Source organism: Micropterus salmoides, unplaced genomic scaffold (assembly GCF_014851395.1).
Source record: "Micropterus salmoides isolate LMB-PRFRI ecotype aquatic unplaced genomic scaffold, ASM1485139v1 Ms_hic_scaffold_1, whole genome shotgun sequence".
Lineage (NCBI taxonomy): Eukaryota > Metazoa > Chordata > Actinopteri > Centrarchiformes > Centrarchidae > Micropterus > Micropterus salmoides.
Window position 1 is genome coordinate 53,470,473 of NW_024040040.1, and position 15,286 is coordinate 53,485,758.

At 44.7% G+C, this 15,286-nt stretch overlaps 1 protein-coding gene across 4 annotated transcripts in view; it reads right to left on the reverse strand.

Moving 5' to 3' along the window:
- dipk1c (divergent protein kinase domain 1C) overlaps window positions 1-14,734 on the reverse strand; it is a 55,528-nt gene extending 40,794 nt beyond the window's left edge. Inside the window, exons 1-3 of one of the 4 annotated variants that reach the window (XM_038732933.1) lie at window positions 14,199-14,734; window positions 11,791-12,327; window positions 10,009-11,546 (exon numbers count right to left, since the gene is read on the reverse strand). In XM_038732933.1, coding sequence (XP_038588861.1) covers window positions 10,009-10,230 — 222 coding nt within the window. In that variant the 5' untranslated portion in view covers window positions 10,231-11,546; window positions 11,791-12,327; window positions 14,199-14,734. Of the gene's footprint in view, window positions 1-10,008; window positions 11,547-11,790; window positions 12,328-13,157; window positions 13,630-13,664 lie in introns of those variants that run through there. The other 3 variants (XM_038732934.1, XM_038732937.1, XM_038732936.1) reach the window with 3 other exon arrangements.
- Window positions 14,735-15,286: the final 552 nt, after the last annotated feature.

The following is a 15,286-nucleotide window of genomic DNA, read 5'->3' on the forward strand; positions in this document are numbered from 1 at the left end:
GAGAAAGGGAGAGAGGTAATGGAAATATCCGGGAAGACGCACACAGCGGGAACAGCTGATCAGACGCGTGAGGTAAATGTTGCCCAGGTCAGAACGTCTTCAACTTCTTCGAATTTAGCGCATTAACTGTTTTATCGAAAAAGGCAAAAAAAAAAACTCAAGCAACCTTAAAAACGTTTTTAGCGAAATTGAGGTTGAAGTTTTTAAAAATGTTTCTGTTTCCATCAACCTGCTCTAACGCAGTGCTTCAAAATGTGCAAAGCTGGGTGGATTCTTGCAATGCGTCCCTGTCTTCAGACCCCTCAGCTGTTTTTCTTTACCTGTCCACCAGATACCTTCAGAATTTACTTTTATTCCAGCTCCTACTGCTCCAATTTGCCCCTCACCTGAGCTTCCCTGCCCACGCACCTCATGTCCTCATCAGCCCTGCAGAACATAAGCCAGCCCCCTTTCCCCAGTCAGATCATTGTGGGTTCTATGTTGCCACGATTCTTGACTTTTGAGCAACCTGTACCCACCTACCTACCTGCCTGTTTGACTGCCTGCGGTCATTAAATCACTGAACTGTCCCTTTCTGCCCTCTCTGGTCCTTCCTGATCCAGAAGTTTGGGGAAAATCGTGTTGAAGAGTGTCACAGTGGCTGTAAATCATTTTGATGGGACGGGCAAATTGTTCTCCTTTCCATGCAGTTTCTCTGCTGCTGATGTAAAAAGCTTTAACTGCATCTTCTCCAGCTAAAGGTTCACCTTTTACACGAAAAACACAAGATCATAAAATAGAATTTTTTCAAGCTCATCATTTCAGTGTCACAACTTCCTACCAAATTATTCTTCATGGGTACTTTTAGTTTGTGAAAGTGCTTCAGTACATGCTTTTACAGAGGCCGTAATGTTTCTAATGAAACGAAAAAAAAGAAAGAAACTGAGGATTTGTAAACTGCCTGCAGCACAGCTGAGAGTTTACCAGCAGGTTTTCAGCAGCTCGGAGGGTCGTGAAACTCAGTGAGAACACAAAACTCTGTGTAAACTAAGGTCTTTTTACCCGTCGGCTGTGTTACGCTCTGTCAGTCACCGACGTCTGAACGGTGAGTCATTCTTCAGAGGCGGGAGTAAAGTTTTCCTGCCGGAGGGGACAGAGAGAAGATCACACCGTCGGCCTCGTCAGGTCCTCGCCTCACCACCGTCTCAAAGTCGGTGTTTGTTTTGAGTGTCACGTTAGTTTGATTTCAAACCACTTTAACAAACGTTCTTTAAAGCAGTACAGTATAGCAGTTTGATTAGACGTTAGATAAAATAAAATTTCTCCACCTGCTGCTGATGTTTGATTATCATCCGATAAAGATTTACCGTCACACCTGCCGTCTCATATGTCAGTTTCTCCGCCCTCGCCGCGACACAACGTGCCGACACAGCCGCATGGAGCTCGGCCAGTGACAAAAGTGAAACGTCTGCCTTCCCAGCAGAAACAAGACACACGCGAGCATTCACGTTTGTCTCTTGTGTCTCTGTTAAGGAACAAACCAGACTGCATTAAGAAACAGGCGTAGGCCATAAAAATGTAGCGTCAGGCCATAAATAGGCAGAGGAATGCCAAAGACATGTAAGGACAGGGTGAGACTGTGCAACAGATCAGCCACTGGGCCATAAATAGTCACCAGAAACATACAGATTTGTGCTTCAACAGAGACCATGTGTGTCGAGCTCCACGAAGGGCCTGCAGAGGTATCTGTGACGGCTTTACAGCAGCTCTGATCAATCCGTGCTGTACGACCACAGTTTATATGAGACTGAAGCCCCGAGCGTCAGGCCGACATCATGTTCATGAGCCTTGACGAGTCTGCCAAAGACTCCACAGTAGAGACAGCTGCCGTATTAGCTGCGTCACACTGTTATAACGGCTCCACCAAAGAGAGGCAGCATCGAAATCAGTCGGGTGAGTAAATATGAACCTTAAAGTAAGTGTTTGGACTTAATGTCTGGTTGGCAGCTGATTGGCTTTCAGCGCCACCTATTTCACAAAGACCCCATGAGGACAACACCGCATGCATTCAGGCCAGAAAGGCTGGAAATCTGTAACTTGTTGTCGTGTTACTGATGTGAGCGGGAAACCAGCCAGAGAAGGAGAGAAAACGCTAAAGAAGTGAAAAACATTTTTCACATGTGCTCCAACAGTCTTCACATCTCTTTGCACACACATGAAAAACATTTGGTTGTTCGTGGTCGTTCTTAGAATAAAAGGGTTTGGCATTAATTAAAGACATTAAAATGTTCCTATTTCTTAGTAATAAACAGATAGACATGTTTTTTCTTTAATTAGCTAGTTAGCCTAGCAGAACCTTTATGTCAAGTGAAAGTAAGAGTAACGTAACTTTCACCCAATAATAAGAAATATTAGAGTAATAAGTAACTAACTTATTACAGTTTCTGAGTAGCTTCCAAAGACGGAATCAATCAAAGCGGATCAAACTTCAGACTCTCCACTCGGCGGGAGGCTGCGGCCCATCAGGACCAAAACCACATGAGCAGTTTCTTCCCGTCTGCAGCCGGCCTCATCAACAAGGACCCCTACGGACTCTGACAGTCACCGCCCCCCCCCCACCGTGAATGTTTGCACAACAGACCTGATTCTTCTATTGCACATGTAAATACTTTTATTTATCAATCTCATATTTTTAAGAAATCTTTATATTAATAAAGGTTTATGTTTATTGTAGACGCTAAAACAAATTCTGTAAAAACAACTTGTGAAACCAGCCGTATGCTGCAGCATTGTAGGCAAGCCGGGTAGCTTGACTGCTTCTGACATCTGTTTATGCTGCTCATGAACGAATGACAATAAATCAGTAATGTTTTAATTCATGTTTTAGTCATGTTGTTTACAAACAAAGCGTGCCGTGTTAGCTAACCTGACAAACTGTGCTTCTTTGCATTTGACCTTGTACTTTTTAAAATCAATACCTTCCTTTGTCTCAGAAACCTGACATGAATACGACATATGGAGGATACAGATAGACATGATAGGGAATTTTACATTATAGCTCTGTTTGATGTTGTAGTATTGACATCAGGAGGGGGGGCAGCAGAGGGAATGCTGCTCCCCTTTGATGTGTTTCCTGATAAAGGAAAAACCTGTAGTTGTTTATTCTGCAGGAGGAGGCTGGAAGAGGAGTACGGTGGAAAGAACGACTCATTTACTTTAGAACATGGACAGAAAACCCCAAAGAGAAGTGAACTCGCCACCAACCTCCCGACAGCAGAGTTTGATTGCAATAAGACAAATGTACGACTTCTCCGTCACTGACGGGGCGATTTTCTCTGCGTCAGCCCAAAATAAGATTTGTTTTCATACAGAAATCTCACGAGGAGTTCATGTCTCTGAGATGGATGAGCACGGAGAAGAGTTTCCCAAGAGTGTATTTATATCTTTGTCCCTAACGTCCACACTGAGAGTCTCTTTAATCATGTTCAGGACCAAGAAGCAAACCAGACGGACGCGGGCTACAAATCACCATAATCTCTCCTGTTCAACAAATCAGCAGTGAGTGATGCATCCATCCCGTCAGCATCATCTTCTGCCTCAGAAGCAGTTTCCTTAACCTGAGTCATGTAGTGATAAGACAGGAACAAAGGTGGCTGTCTGGAAGATGCAGACTAGACCCTGTCCTCATTGCACTGAATGCACTACTAGACCCTGTTGGGGTTTGTGAGCCGTTAAAACCCGCCTTAGAACTTCAGGATTATACAGAAAAAAACCTTGTTAGCAGTGAGAAACTGTAGGAAGCAGAGAGTGAATCATATTGTTCCAATTAGAGATTCTGGTCAGTCCAGATTAAAGCTAATTACCCTTAACGAGCTTCATAAAACCTGAGGCAGAGCTGGCTCCCTACTAATGTTTTACTATTATTGCCTTCTAATATTTGTTTTTTCATGTTGGCAGGAGTTTCCTTGCCTCACCTCAGATGTCTCTGCTGTCTGTCTCCCTTTTCCACATGATTTATTGCTTGTATGTAAATGTAAAAACAAAGCTTTCACTCAACCCCCCACCCCTCTGGGCATTCATGCGCTAAAGAGCCTCAAGTACTCAGCTGAAAGTTTCAACACACCGGCTGTGTTAATCTGCTGAAAGGTTTGAGAGAGGAGGGATGAGCCCACAGGAAGGAAGACTGACAGGCTTTCACTCAGGTTACTGCAACACCTGGAGCAGTTAAGACACGCCTGATCCTCGACCGCCGAGAAACCTGCGCGGTAATCCGGTAACTCGACAGCAGGATTGCCTGCCAGTCAGTGGACACAATGTGGGCTTTTGTTTGTAAAGCTCTACATTGTTAAACACATTGGCAGAAAATGTGAGCTGTGCAGTGATGTTGTGGTGGAAGCCGTTCATGCATCTGTCCCGCATTACCGCCCGTCTGAGGAGCCAAATTAGCTTCTGGAAAGACGAAACCTCTTGTTGCTCCGAGTCAACATGTCACCGGAGACGATCTCTAAAACCTCCGAGAGTTGAAAAGGAGGAGAACATTTCAAACAACGTGACGGATGGAGCAAATGTGCAGCGTTAGTTCAGCAAACATGCTCTATTTGTTGACTTTGGATGTCCGTGTTTATTTGGGATTTCATCAGTTTCCACTTCGGATCTCCGAGAGCTTTAATATCAGCACAGAGTTTGAGGTCACAGCCTGTGTGATGGAAAACGGATTTCTGATTAAATGGTTACTAACGACGACAACAACAACAGTGATTGTATGTTGCCGTATTTCATCACGGCACTTAAATATGCCCACAACATTGTTTATTCAGGCGGTTAACCAAAAACAGAAAAACAAGTTAAAGGCTCACAGGGGAACTCCGCTGACATTAGTGTGTCAGAGGGAGCTGCTGCTGCTCATCTCTGCTGCAGGATTAGCCGCTACTAGCATAACACAACCAACCCCTTCTCATCCCGTGGTGTCGTTTCTGCAACACATTCTCACTCCTGACTCGTCACATATGGACGCTTGGTCAAGACAACAATAAATATGCAACGTCTGGGTAGACTTTAGTGTTGTTTTTTGATAATTAGGGCTCCGAGGTAAAGTTAGCAATAGTTAGCAACAATAAATATGCAACGTCTGGGTAGACAAATAAAATAAAATGTTGTTAAAGTTGTTACGCTAATTTACGTATCCTACGTAACTTTAATAATATTTAAAGTCGACTTTTTGTTTCGGTCTTTTCTGTTAAATATCATGGCGGGCCAGAACATTTATGATTTGTTATTTGCTGTGTGTCTGTTTAGTTCAGTCGGTAATGTTCAGGACACCTGTTCAAAGGGTTTGGGATTGTGTTCAATCCCCACTTGCTGCTATCGTTACTTTTCAACAAATTCACTATCAAGAGTTCGTTTTACACGTTCACAATTAAGCATGTGCAGGAGTGTGTTCCCCACCGCGATTGGTCAACATGAACCTATGGACGCTTACTTTCATTTTCCCAGTATCTCCAGGCAGAGGAAATTCCTGCTTTTCTAAAACTTTTCTAAATTAAACTTCAATGTAAAAGCTCGCTTAAACACGAAAGTACTGCTGCAAAGACGTTCTCCCGCTTTCATTTTGCACAGTCACTTAAGAGGAAGTGATTATGTGAGTAACTTTTACTGTCATGACTGAGATCTCTTTCAGCACCAGCTGTAATAATGTCTGTTTTTTGGCTGCTATTAAAGTAATGTGGCCAGAGGCCAGATGTTACTGCTGGCGGGCCAATTTTGGCCCGCAGGCCGCCTATTGCCCGTTGAACTATGACACTATGGGGATCCTCAGCAACATCACTAAAACAATCCCCATTAATTTTTGTTTTCAGCGGGGAAATGAACACCAGTCTCCTGAGTGAAGGTTTCTGACCCACCTCTCCACCCTTACCACCTCCTTAAACTGTGACGCTGAATGCTGCCATGTGCGTTGGTGCCAGACACCAGTGACATGATAAAGCTGTTGGACGCCCTGGGAACGAGAAAGGGCTGACGCACCCAAATCTCCAGATGAACTGTTGATGATGAAGTTGCATTGTGGGTCATGTAGGCTTCAGGTTTTGACAAGGAAGAAGAATGTGGAATGAAAAGACCTGTTATCTCTGAGTCCTGCTTCATTGATTTGAATCCGTCCTGAGTCTGACAGCGTCGTGGGAGCGTGATGATAAAGCTGCAGAGGACTAATATTCTGTAGACCTGTGATTTACATCACAGAGGCCGTCTGTATTGTTTAAACTTGAGCAAAGCCTTCTTTAGGCAGACGGCTCAAAGCTGCTGCTTCTCTCGTCACACCAAATTCAACAGGACCTCTAAACTAAACCAAATACGTTGTCACCACCTTTCAAAGCAACCCCTTTCCTGATCGATAGGACAACATGAATCGTTAGTGCCGTCTTTAACTGTCGAGTCTGTCCGGTTTAAGTTCAGACACAAAAACTACTGGGGAAAGATTTTGGTCATTGCTGACTGTTGGGTAGCGATCAGCGTCCTTCAAGACGTTTTGTGGCTCGATAGAAACAACACGCTACTTTCTGGTTTGCTCCTGACAGACAGCCATAATTCTCACGGCTGCAAGAGAAAATTTTAAACAACTGATGCTGTTGTCTTTGATCATTCACTTAATCATCCTTCACTGACCGCTGTGAGAGATTAAGGCCCAGATTCACTAAAGGTCTGCGTGAGTAAAAACCTGTGCAAACGTGATATCACCAGCAAATTAACACGTAAGCTGATCTACTACACGCAGAGGGACGTCTTTCAAAAGTGCAAGACAGCAGCTGTTGTTGCATGCAAATGCGGACGGTCGGCGATCGTTCCCTCTGGCTGGATGAAGCACGATCTGCTGGCATTTCCTCGCGTCTGGTTCATTCCAGCTACTGTAGCTGTTTCTGCTGGGGTTTCCCAAAACTGTTTTTCCAGTTGTGCTGTCCCAAGTACTTAGTGCACTCTCAGGCAAGACGGGCAGCTACAGACGATTTCCACATTCTCGGGACGCATTGAACGAAACAAACCAAGGATTTTACGCAGCGGCTGCGTTCCCTCCCGACTCTCCATGGCGGAAACCATTAAAACACGCAAAACCCTCATTTAAATACTGCCACCTTCATTGTGTTTGCTCCTGTTATTATATACACAATACTTCTTAGTAAATCACCCATAACAGGTACTAAAATTACACGTGCAGTATTGTAGAATGAACACACAACTTAGTCCTCTTTATTCAGGATGTTAGTAAATCTGGTCCCATGTGTGATAAAAGGAAACAAATCAAGGTAGAGAAGAAAGGCAAAGAAACAAAACAATGAAAAGAAAGTTAGATGATAAGAGAAAGGAGGGAGAGAGAAACGCTGGAAAGGATAGAGGCACAAAGAAATAAAGGACGGACGTCAGAGAAGGAGAGGCCGAAAAGAATAATAGGGAAGGGAATAAAAAAAGAAATTCAAGATGACAGAAACACAATGGCGGTTGAAAAGAGGAGAAAATGGAGAAAGGGAGGAATGAAAAGAGAGATGAACTTGAAATAGAGAAAAGATAAACCCAAAGGAGAGTTTTTAAGTGCAGACAGCGACTGAGCGGAGCCTCCGAGGACTAAGAGAAAGAGTGTCTTGTTATCAGCGTTTACCCACAGTGCACCAGGAGATGCTGCAGCAGATAAGACGGCAGGCCATTAAAATCTATTGACCTCTGGCCGTTTATCTCCACCCGCCTGTTTTCTATAACCGTCTGATGAACGGCGGCGGGATTCACAGAAACAGTCGATGAGCTGCAGTTTGTCCTCCAGACCATAAATATTCTGAAGCTGGAGACAGATGAGCGGCGTTACGGGACAGTGGGGAGGCTGACTGCAGTTATTTCACAATCCTGCAGACAATTTTCCAAATCATCATCAGTTTGGAGATGGATTTCCTTCCTTCAGGCAGCGCCCGGTGTTATTAAATGTCTCTAAAAATCAGCGTGTGGAGACTTGATATGCTGCAGAGTAAAGTCTTTAGTCACTTGGATATACTATCTACAGCACGGAAAAGAAAATCCATCCAAAACTGAATGGAAGATTTTTGGAAAAAAAGGCTGGAAGGTTCTTTAATAACAAACAACCAGCAAACACATGGGAGTTATTTTGAACTGCTTGTCAATATTATTTAACTTTTCTTGCCAAACATGTGAGAAAAGTTCCATCCAAAAAAGTTACCGTGCAGATGCTGATCACACACTGAGGTTGTGTTTTTGTCAAGAAGGTGGGCGGTCGAGGGGAACACAGAAAGTCTTTCAACTTCTAGAAGAAAAGAGAGCGAGAGAGTAGCTCCTCCAGTAATCCAGCGCCAACAACAAGATGGTGCAAGAAGAGTGAAGGTAATGTCAAACTTTCACTCACACACAACTCAGTCACCTACAGCAGGTATGCAGCTGTGGATACAAAGACTCAAAACCATCAGTAGAAAAGAGTCTGTTCTACATTTTACTGAATTAAGCCAAACACAGATCAAGTCAAATGACAACTTTCAGACAGGTCAGATGTGGATCAATCCTCTCAATCAGTCAGTTAATTAATTAGTCAACCTATAATAAAAATCTGACAAATTAAACTTAACCCAAGGTCCTCTTACATGTTTTTTCTTACTAGGGATGTCACTAGAACCAGCACTTCGGTACCAAGTTGACACCAAAGGTACTGTAAGTAACGGGGATCCAAGACGCAGAGGGCGAAAAAACAACAACAGCAAGAGTCGTGTATGAAAGTGCTTTCCATTATTTTAGTTTGAGACAGCTGCCACTGCTGTGTACGGCGCTAAACCAAGCGGGAAGCTTCCGGTCAGCGATCTGATGCGAACGCGCAAGTCCCTTAAACCTGCATTCTATCGAACGGCCAGCGGGGGGCGACTCTTCTGGTTGCAAAAAGAAGTCTGGCTCCATTAGAAATAATGGTAAAATGTTTCTACTTCCCAGCTGATTTATTCCCTCAGTAAACACTTTCCTGATGAGTTTATGGTCTCAGTCGCTAGTTTCAAGTCTTCAGTTCATTTAGTAAATTATGGTCCCATTTAGAGGAACAGAGACCAGGAAGCAGGGGAGGCTTTAGGGCGGGATTATCTATGATTGACAATTTGTTACCATGGCGACCTGTCAATCAGGTTAGAGTGACTCGCGCTGTGTAAATTTAACCAGTGCCGTTGAAAAAGCTTATTAGGAGTCGGCTGTTCACTTTCTCTGGTGAGAACATTTAGTTTTAAGAACTGTTGTTCTACCAGAAAAAGTTATCAGCCCTGTTAAAATGACAGTTAACGTGAATTACAGATGCAACTAGCTAAGCAAGCTAGCTAGCTCCACACACGGCCGTTAGCTCCGCCGTATCGTCACTTCCGGGCCATCGGCCAAACTCAAGACTTCAAAACGGCAGTCCACAAACCAACGGGTGACGTCACGATGGCTACGTCCACTTCTTATATACAGTCTAAACGCTAAAGGCTACCACGTTTAGGCTAACGTAATGTAAACAGTAAGCTGCTGTCCTTACCATTCAGTCTGTGTCATCTGTCGTAATGTTTTTTAATGCGGTATCGAATTTGGTATCGAGAATCGTGGAATTTCACCGGTATTGGTATCGACTGCTAAATTTCTGGTATCGTGACATCCCTTTTTCTCACTACGGTCACGTGACGACAAGTGAGCAAAGTCCATCGGCTGATAACGACTGTAAGTTGGCTAACATAGAAAAGCGTGAATAATCAGACGTACATTTGCCAAACCAAGTTAGGTTAGTTACTTTCTCGTCTAAATCTTTTCTCTTGTGAGAGAGAAAAACGTCCACCCTCCACCACAAAACTCAGTTGGACGAGGGACACAAAGGTGAGATTTCTGCTTTGCAGGAAGGGTTTTCAAACTGAATTTTCCAGCTTTGCAAGAGAAAAGACTCTGTTGAAGAGCAGCACACAACCACCTCTGTCTGTAACGCTGTTAAACAGCTTGTAAACTGATGATCTTTACAGCGCACAACCACAGCTGACTCACCAGCCTCTGCAGGATCCTCTTACTCTTGTCGTCGGTGCAGTAGTCGGACAGGATGCTCCTGTGGACCAGAACCAGCCCGTTAAGAAACAACCAGGAGCCGAACCAGAGCAGAGCGAACACCAGGGTCCCCCGGCGGGACCACAGCCTGAGGCCCAGCCACCGGAGCAGACACAGCCCGCCGCCCCGACCCCCTCCACCCGACACCAGTCCTCCAGGGAGCATGGTGGTGGTCGGCGTCTGCACGAAAGCCTCCTCTGCCAAAAAGTGCCCGAGCTCTTCTGAACTGCTGCAGTGGTCTCACTAAAAAAAGATGCTGCGGAGCTCCAGCTTCTGAAACATTTGGTCTGCCAATAAAATGCTAAATTTTATAGCCTCGAGAAAAGTTATTTTTAGTTCGACAAAGTTAAATAATCCCCTAAAAAACTTGCAAGTTGGACAGAAAGGAGGATAAATACTCATGAGCTCGAGTCAAAAACGTTCTTATTGTTACACGAATGTCAAGTCTCATGTTTGATCAAATACAGAAGAGTCTTTTTGTGTTAAAGAAATGAATTACACTGTCAGCGTGTCTTGCGACAGTTAGGAACCAAACATCGGGCGGTGGTGCCTTCACATCTCCCATGATGCTCTGCAATCAGGTAAGGTAGAAATAACTGCTGTAATCCAAAAATATGTGTTCAGTAATGTAAAACATCCATCACCATCGAGGCCTTTCTCTCAGTTTCTCCCAGACTCACTGGTCTCAATGAAAACTGTGTCCTCGAACAGCAAAGGCCAAATAGTTCAGGGTAAATCTCAGAAAAACAGAAGCAGCAGAAGAAGAGAGCCGTCTGTAATCATCCAATCAGGGCAACATGTTCCAGACAGACTGGACTGGCCCGGCCTCCGGCTCGGCTCGGCAGCATCTCCGTGGGAAATATCTGGAAATTTTGTTTGTTCATGTTGAGATTTTGTCCTTTCAACAATTCATCAAGCGTTGAGCAACAGGAAATAACTCAGAAGTAGCTGCGTCGCCGTCGCAGTGTGATGTGTCCACACACACACACTCAAATGCACAACCAGCTGCACACACATGCAAACACGCAACTTTACACCCTCTTTCTGTTGGACTCCCACACACACTCTCTCTCTCGTGCACATAAACACGCTCTGTACAGCGTGCACACACACTTGTACACACTCGCAGCAGACCTCCCCGCGATGTTGTCCTCACGTCACTTCCTCGTGGCGTCTGAAGTCTCTGCGGTCGTCACCACGTCCAGCTCAAACGACAACAAACTTCAAAACATCCAACAAAAGAACCTCTTCGTGTTGCAAAAAGAAAGAGGGAGAAATCCAAAATATCCAGAACGCTGTGATGCAGGAAAGCGTCCGTGATATTGGAGAAGAGTTCCTCATGAGAAAGAAAAACAGATGCAGGAAAGCGTCCGTGATGTCAGAAAGAAGAAAAACACTTTGTTGGTGTCAGAAGACGTTTTCGCTGCTCTGATCTGTCCTGAACACTGGAAAAAGACATGCTTGATGTTTGACAGAGAGATCTGTGACGGGAGAGAAAAAGAATGAACTGCTGTCATTGAACTTTTCAGCCTTTTGCTATAAAAAATGAATCAAAAACTTTCTTATTAATGATTCAACATCAAAGAATATCAGCCTTTAACATTCAGACAAACTGCGCTGAACAAAGTTTGCCTTCCATGAACTTTTCAAACTCTGAAAAACTTTACTTTTAAATTATTATTCCCCTCCAAAACTGTGGGAAACTGATAGTCAATCAACTCTTACTGTTCTCTCTCGGACAGCTTGTCTGCAGACTTTGGTTTTGTGGTGTTAAAGGCAAACAAACTAATAAAACTCTCTTTTCCCAAAGTCCATGAAGGGTTCAGATGAGTTCTGAAAGCTGTCTGATTTCTCCTCTGATGTTCGTGTTGAAAAAGCTAATTATCTCTTCCATTTGCAGGGTCAGTCGAGGGTTTCTTTTTTTAACAGTGGGCCACTCTTCTGCTTTTATCTGTTCTGAATGTCTGAAGAAAAAACACCCAACTTCTCACACAAGCAGCTCTGGAAGTCTCTATCAGGCCAGCACAGAGATGTGCTTTCTATCCCGCTGTGAAGACTTTCGCTGACACATCTAAAACGCCCTGCTGTCCAGTTATTTAGCCCATTATAGCCATGTCCCGATGTGGTTGTGGCTCCTCACAATGAAGCATCCGAACCATGAAAAAAACTCCACACCGGAGACAAGGAGACCTGCCAAACGTCAGAAGACCTCGTCGCCTTTCATGCAGAGATCCAAATTTAGGACATCGAGCTCTTCAAATCCTAAAGGGAAGAAAGAAAGGAGATCTGTCATTGCCTGCTTCTTAAAATACCAGTTTGTTTCTTGTTGATGGGAACGCGGGTAGCGGAGAGGCGACAGCTGCTGCAGCTGTTCTCGAACGCTCCCCCAGGAGACAAAACCACACTATAGCTACTATTTCTATGACCTCATAGGTTTGATCCATGCAGCATGTGCAGCCCTGCTTCTAGAAATCACTCTTTTATATATTACTAAACTGTTTTTGAGTAAAGTCTCCGTTTAAAGGCGGAGGTCTGTGCTGCAGGACTGTGACACCAGAGTTAGCAGGGTTAGCATCCCGAGTCCTTCTGCTGTTCGGCTTGGACACCAAAAGCACTGCAGACTTTCTGTATTAAAGCAGACCAGGATCTCTGACACAGCCATGAAACAGTTTAATAACTCATGCAGTCATGAATGCGTTCAGATTTGTACATCCAAAACATAACCTAGTCAGCGTGACCTTTTCTTTCTCTTTATATTTACTGTTACTGCAAATGATCTTATACAGAGACACGGGGCTGGTATCCAACATGTGTCCAAATATGTAACTAACTCTGCAAGTCAGCTGGTTTAAGCTGAAGACAGTCGAGTGCAGTGTGTCCCTCACATCCTAAAATCTAAACCTAAAACTGCGAATGTTTCTAAACTCTCAAATGATTCCTCTTCTTCTGCAGAAAACCACCAGGATCAGAGTCAAAGCAAACACTGGCTGCCGGCGGATCGCTCAGATGCAACAGGTGCCAAACTGCCAAGTCTCCAAATAACCATCCAGATCTGCTCCCACTGAGGAAACCAGGCAGTTTGTTTCGCTCACCGAGTCCTGCCGTTACCTTCACCTGTCCTCTTTGTTCTTCTCGCAGACTTGCAGCAGACAGTCGAAGTCCTTGAGCTGCAGCAGCGGCTGTTTGAGCCGACGTGCATCTCTGACATATAAAGAGGGGCTGTGAGAGTCCGGCGAGCGACGCAGGACTCTAACAGATACAGTTAACTCCTCGCAGTCTCAGAAGGGGCTTCGGCAGACAGCGTTCGTAGCCGAAGTCTCATAAGATGCTGGAGAGGCCGAGGTCCAAATGGTTAAACTAATATTCTCACCTAAACTTAAAAAAGCAGAAGACGAAGTTTTATAATCCAGTCAGCTACAGCACAAGTCCTGCTCCTGAAGCAGCAAGATGTTAAATGTCAAATGTTAATTTATTTAAAAATCTTTTCTCACTCATTTTGTAATCCTGAGACCTTACGGTTCTTTACGGGTCTGGTTACATTTGCAAGCTGCTTGATTTGCATCTGAAGTAGTTTTAAATGCAGAAAACCCACTGCTCACCATTCAAACAAAGGTAGGCTGAAGAAAGTCCACGAGATCCGCAGGTTTTCCTTAGTCGGGTTTTTGTTTTGAAGAGATTCAGGATTAACTCAAACATTTAACAGCTCAGGAAATAACAATTGCAAAAGATTATTTAGCAGGTTGTTTTGATGACCAAAACCAGGACTTGAATCTAAACAGCTCCTGAAATGAACTGAAGAATTGTTTGTGTCCAGATAAATTAACTCCACAGCCAGGTCTAACTCCCACTGAAATAAGTCAAAAGCTTGTTAGCAGGTTGTTTAAAATGCCCAGATTGTTTGCTGATGCTTGTGGGTCCTTTCACTTGTCTGGTTTGATCAAAACTCCAGAACCAGGATTAACTCTGAATTTCAGCTGTAATCCTTCCTAAGTTTGATCACTAAACTTCTCCCTCCTACATTTTGTGGGTCCCTTGGTTGTCTCCAGATCCAGGATTAACTCTGACATGTAACTCTATGAAACCTGCTTAATTCAACTGAAGATGGTCTGCAAAGTCCAGATAACTAAACTAACCTGCTGTCTGCGGCCCCGTTTCTGCCTGGTTTGATCAAAAACTCCAAAAGTCTGATACGCGGCGTTGACAGCAGCTGTAGGAGCAGGTCTCAGTCCGTGGAGATGCTGTGGGAGATTAACTGTGAGACTTTTCCTCCAGGAGACGATCCGGCTCTCAGGCTGAGCTGTAAACCCTGACTCAGGACTGCCAGGCAGCCCGGCGGCTCCAGCAGACGTCTGGTGTCCCAGCGGCTCTGGTTTCTCCTTACACTGCTGCTGCTGCTGCTGCTGCCTCTCTCCGTCTCACGCTCCGCACTGCCCGGCTGAAACAAAGTGTGTGTGTGACAGAGAGAGAGAGAGAGAGAGAGAGAGAGAGAGAGAGAGAGAGTGTGTGACAGAGAGAGAGAGAGAGAGAGAGAGAGAGAGAGAGAGAGTGTGTGTCGAGCTCAGGCGTGTTAGTTCAGTCCTCTTCCTTCCGTCCTTCAGTCGGCTTTTTCCTTCCCTTTCCTATCGACTGTGTGTGTGTGTGTGTGTGTGTGCGCGTGTGTGTGTGTGTGTGTGTGTGCGTGTGTGTGTGTGTGTCTGCAGGGAAAATGGAGGCGGTTCCTCCTCTCAAACAGAAGAGACTCCCCCTTTCTTTCCTCTCCTCACCCCATCTTACATTTACATGCTACTGTACCTCTCTCTCTCTCTCTCTCTCTCTCTCTCTCTCTCTCTCTCTCTCTCCCCCTTCTTTACCCCGACAGCAAAACTCTACGTAAGGTTCAGTCCCCACATGCAGCCTCATAGATCCTTGCCAAATTAAAACTCCCACCCATTGATCTAATTTTTCTTCCCCCCCCCCCCCCCCCCCTCTCTCTCTCTCCCCCAGCTCTCACTCTAGTGCCATACAAGGCAAGTGCTCCAATAAAAACAGCCCAGAGGCCCAGGGCATGTTGGTAATTGCCCTATTTGTAAAAATGGCAATAAAGTTCTGCAAGCATAAAGAAAGGGCAGCCACTGCGGAGGCCGCTCGGTGTGCAGTTTGATGTTTTCAGGGGTGAAAAATGTTTGAGGAGGTCATTTTTTAAACTGATGTGTGTGCGGTGTCGTGCGTTTGATGTATTTAG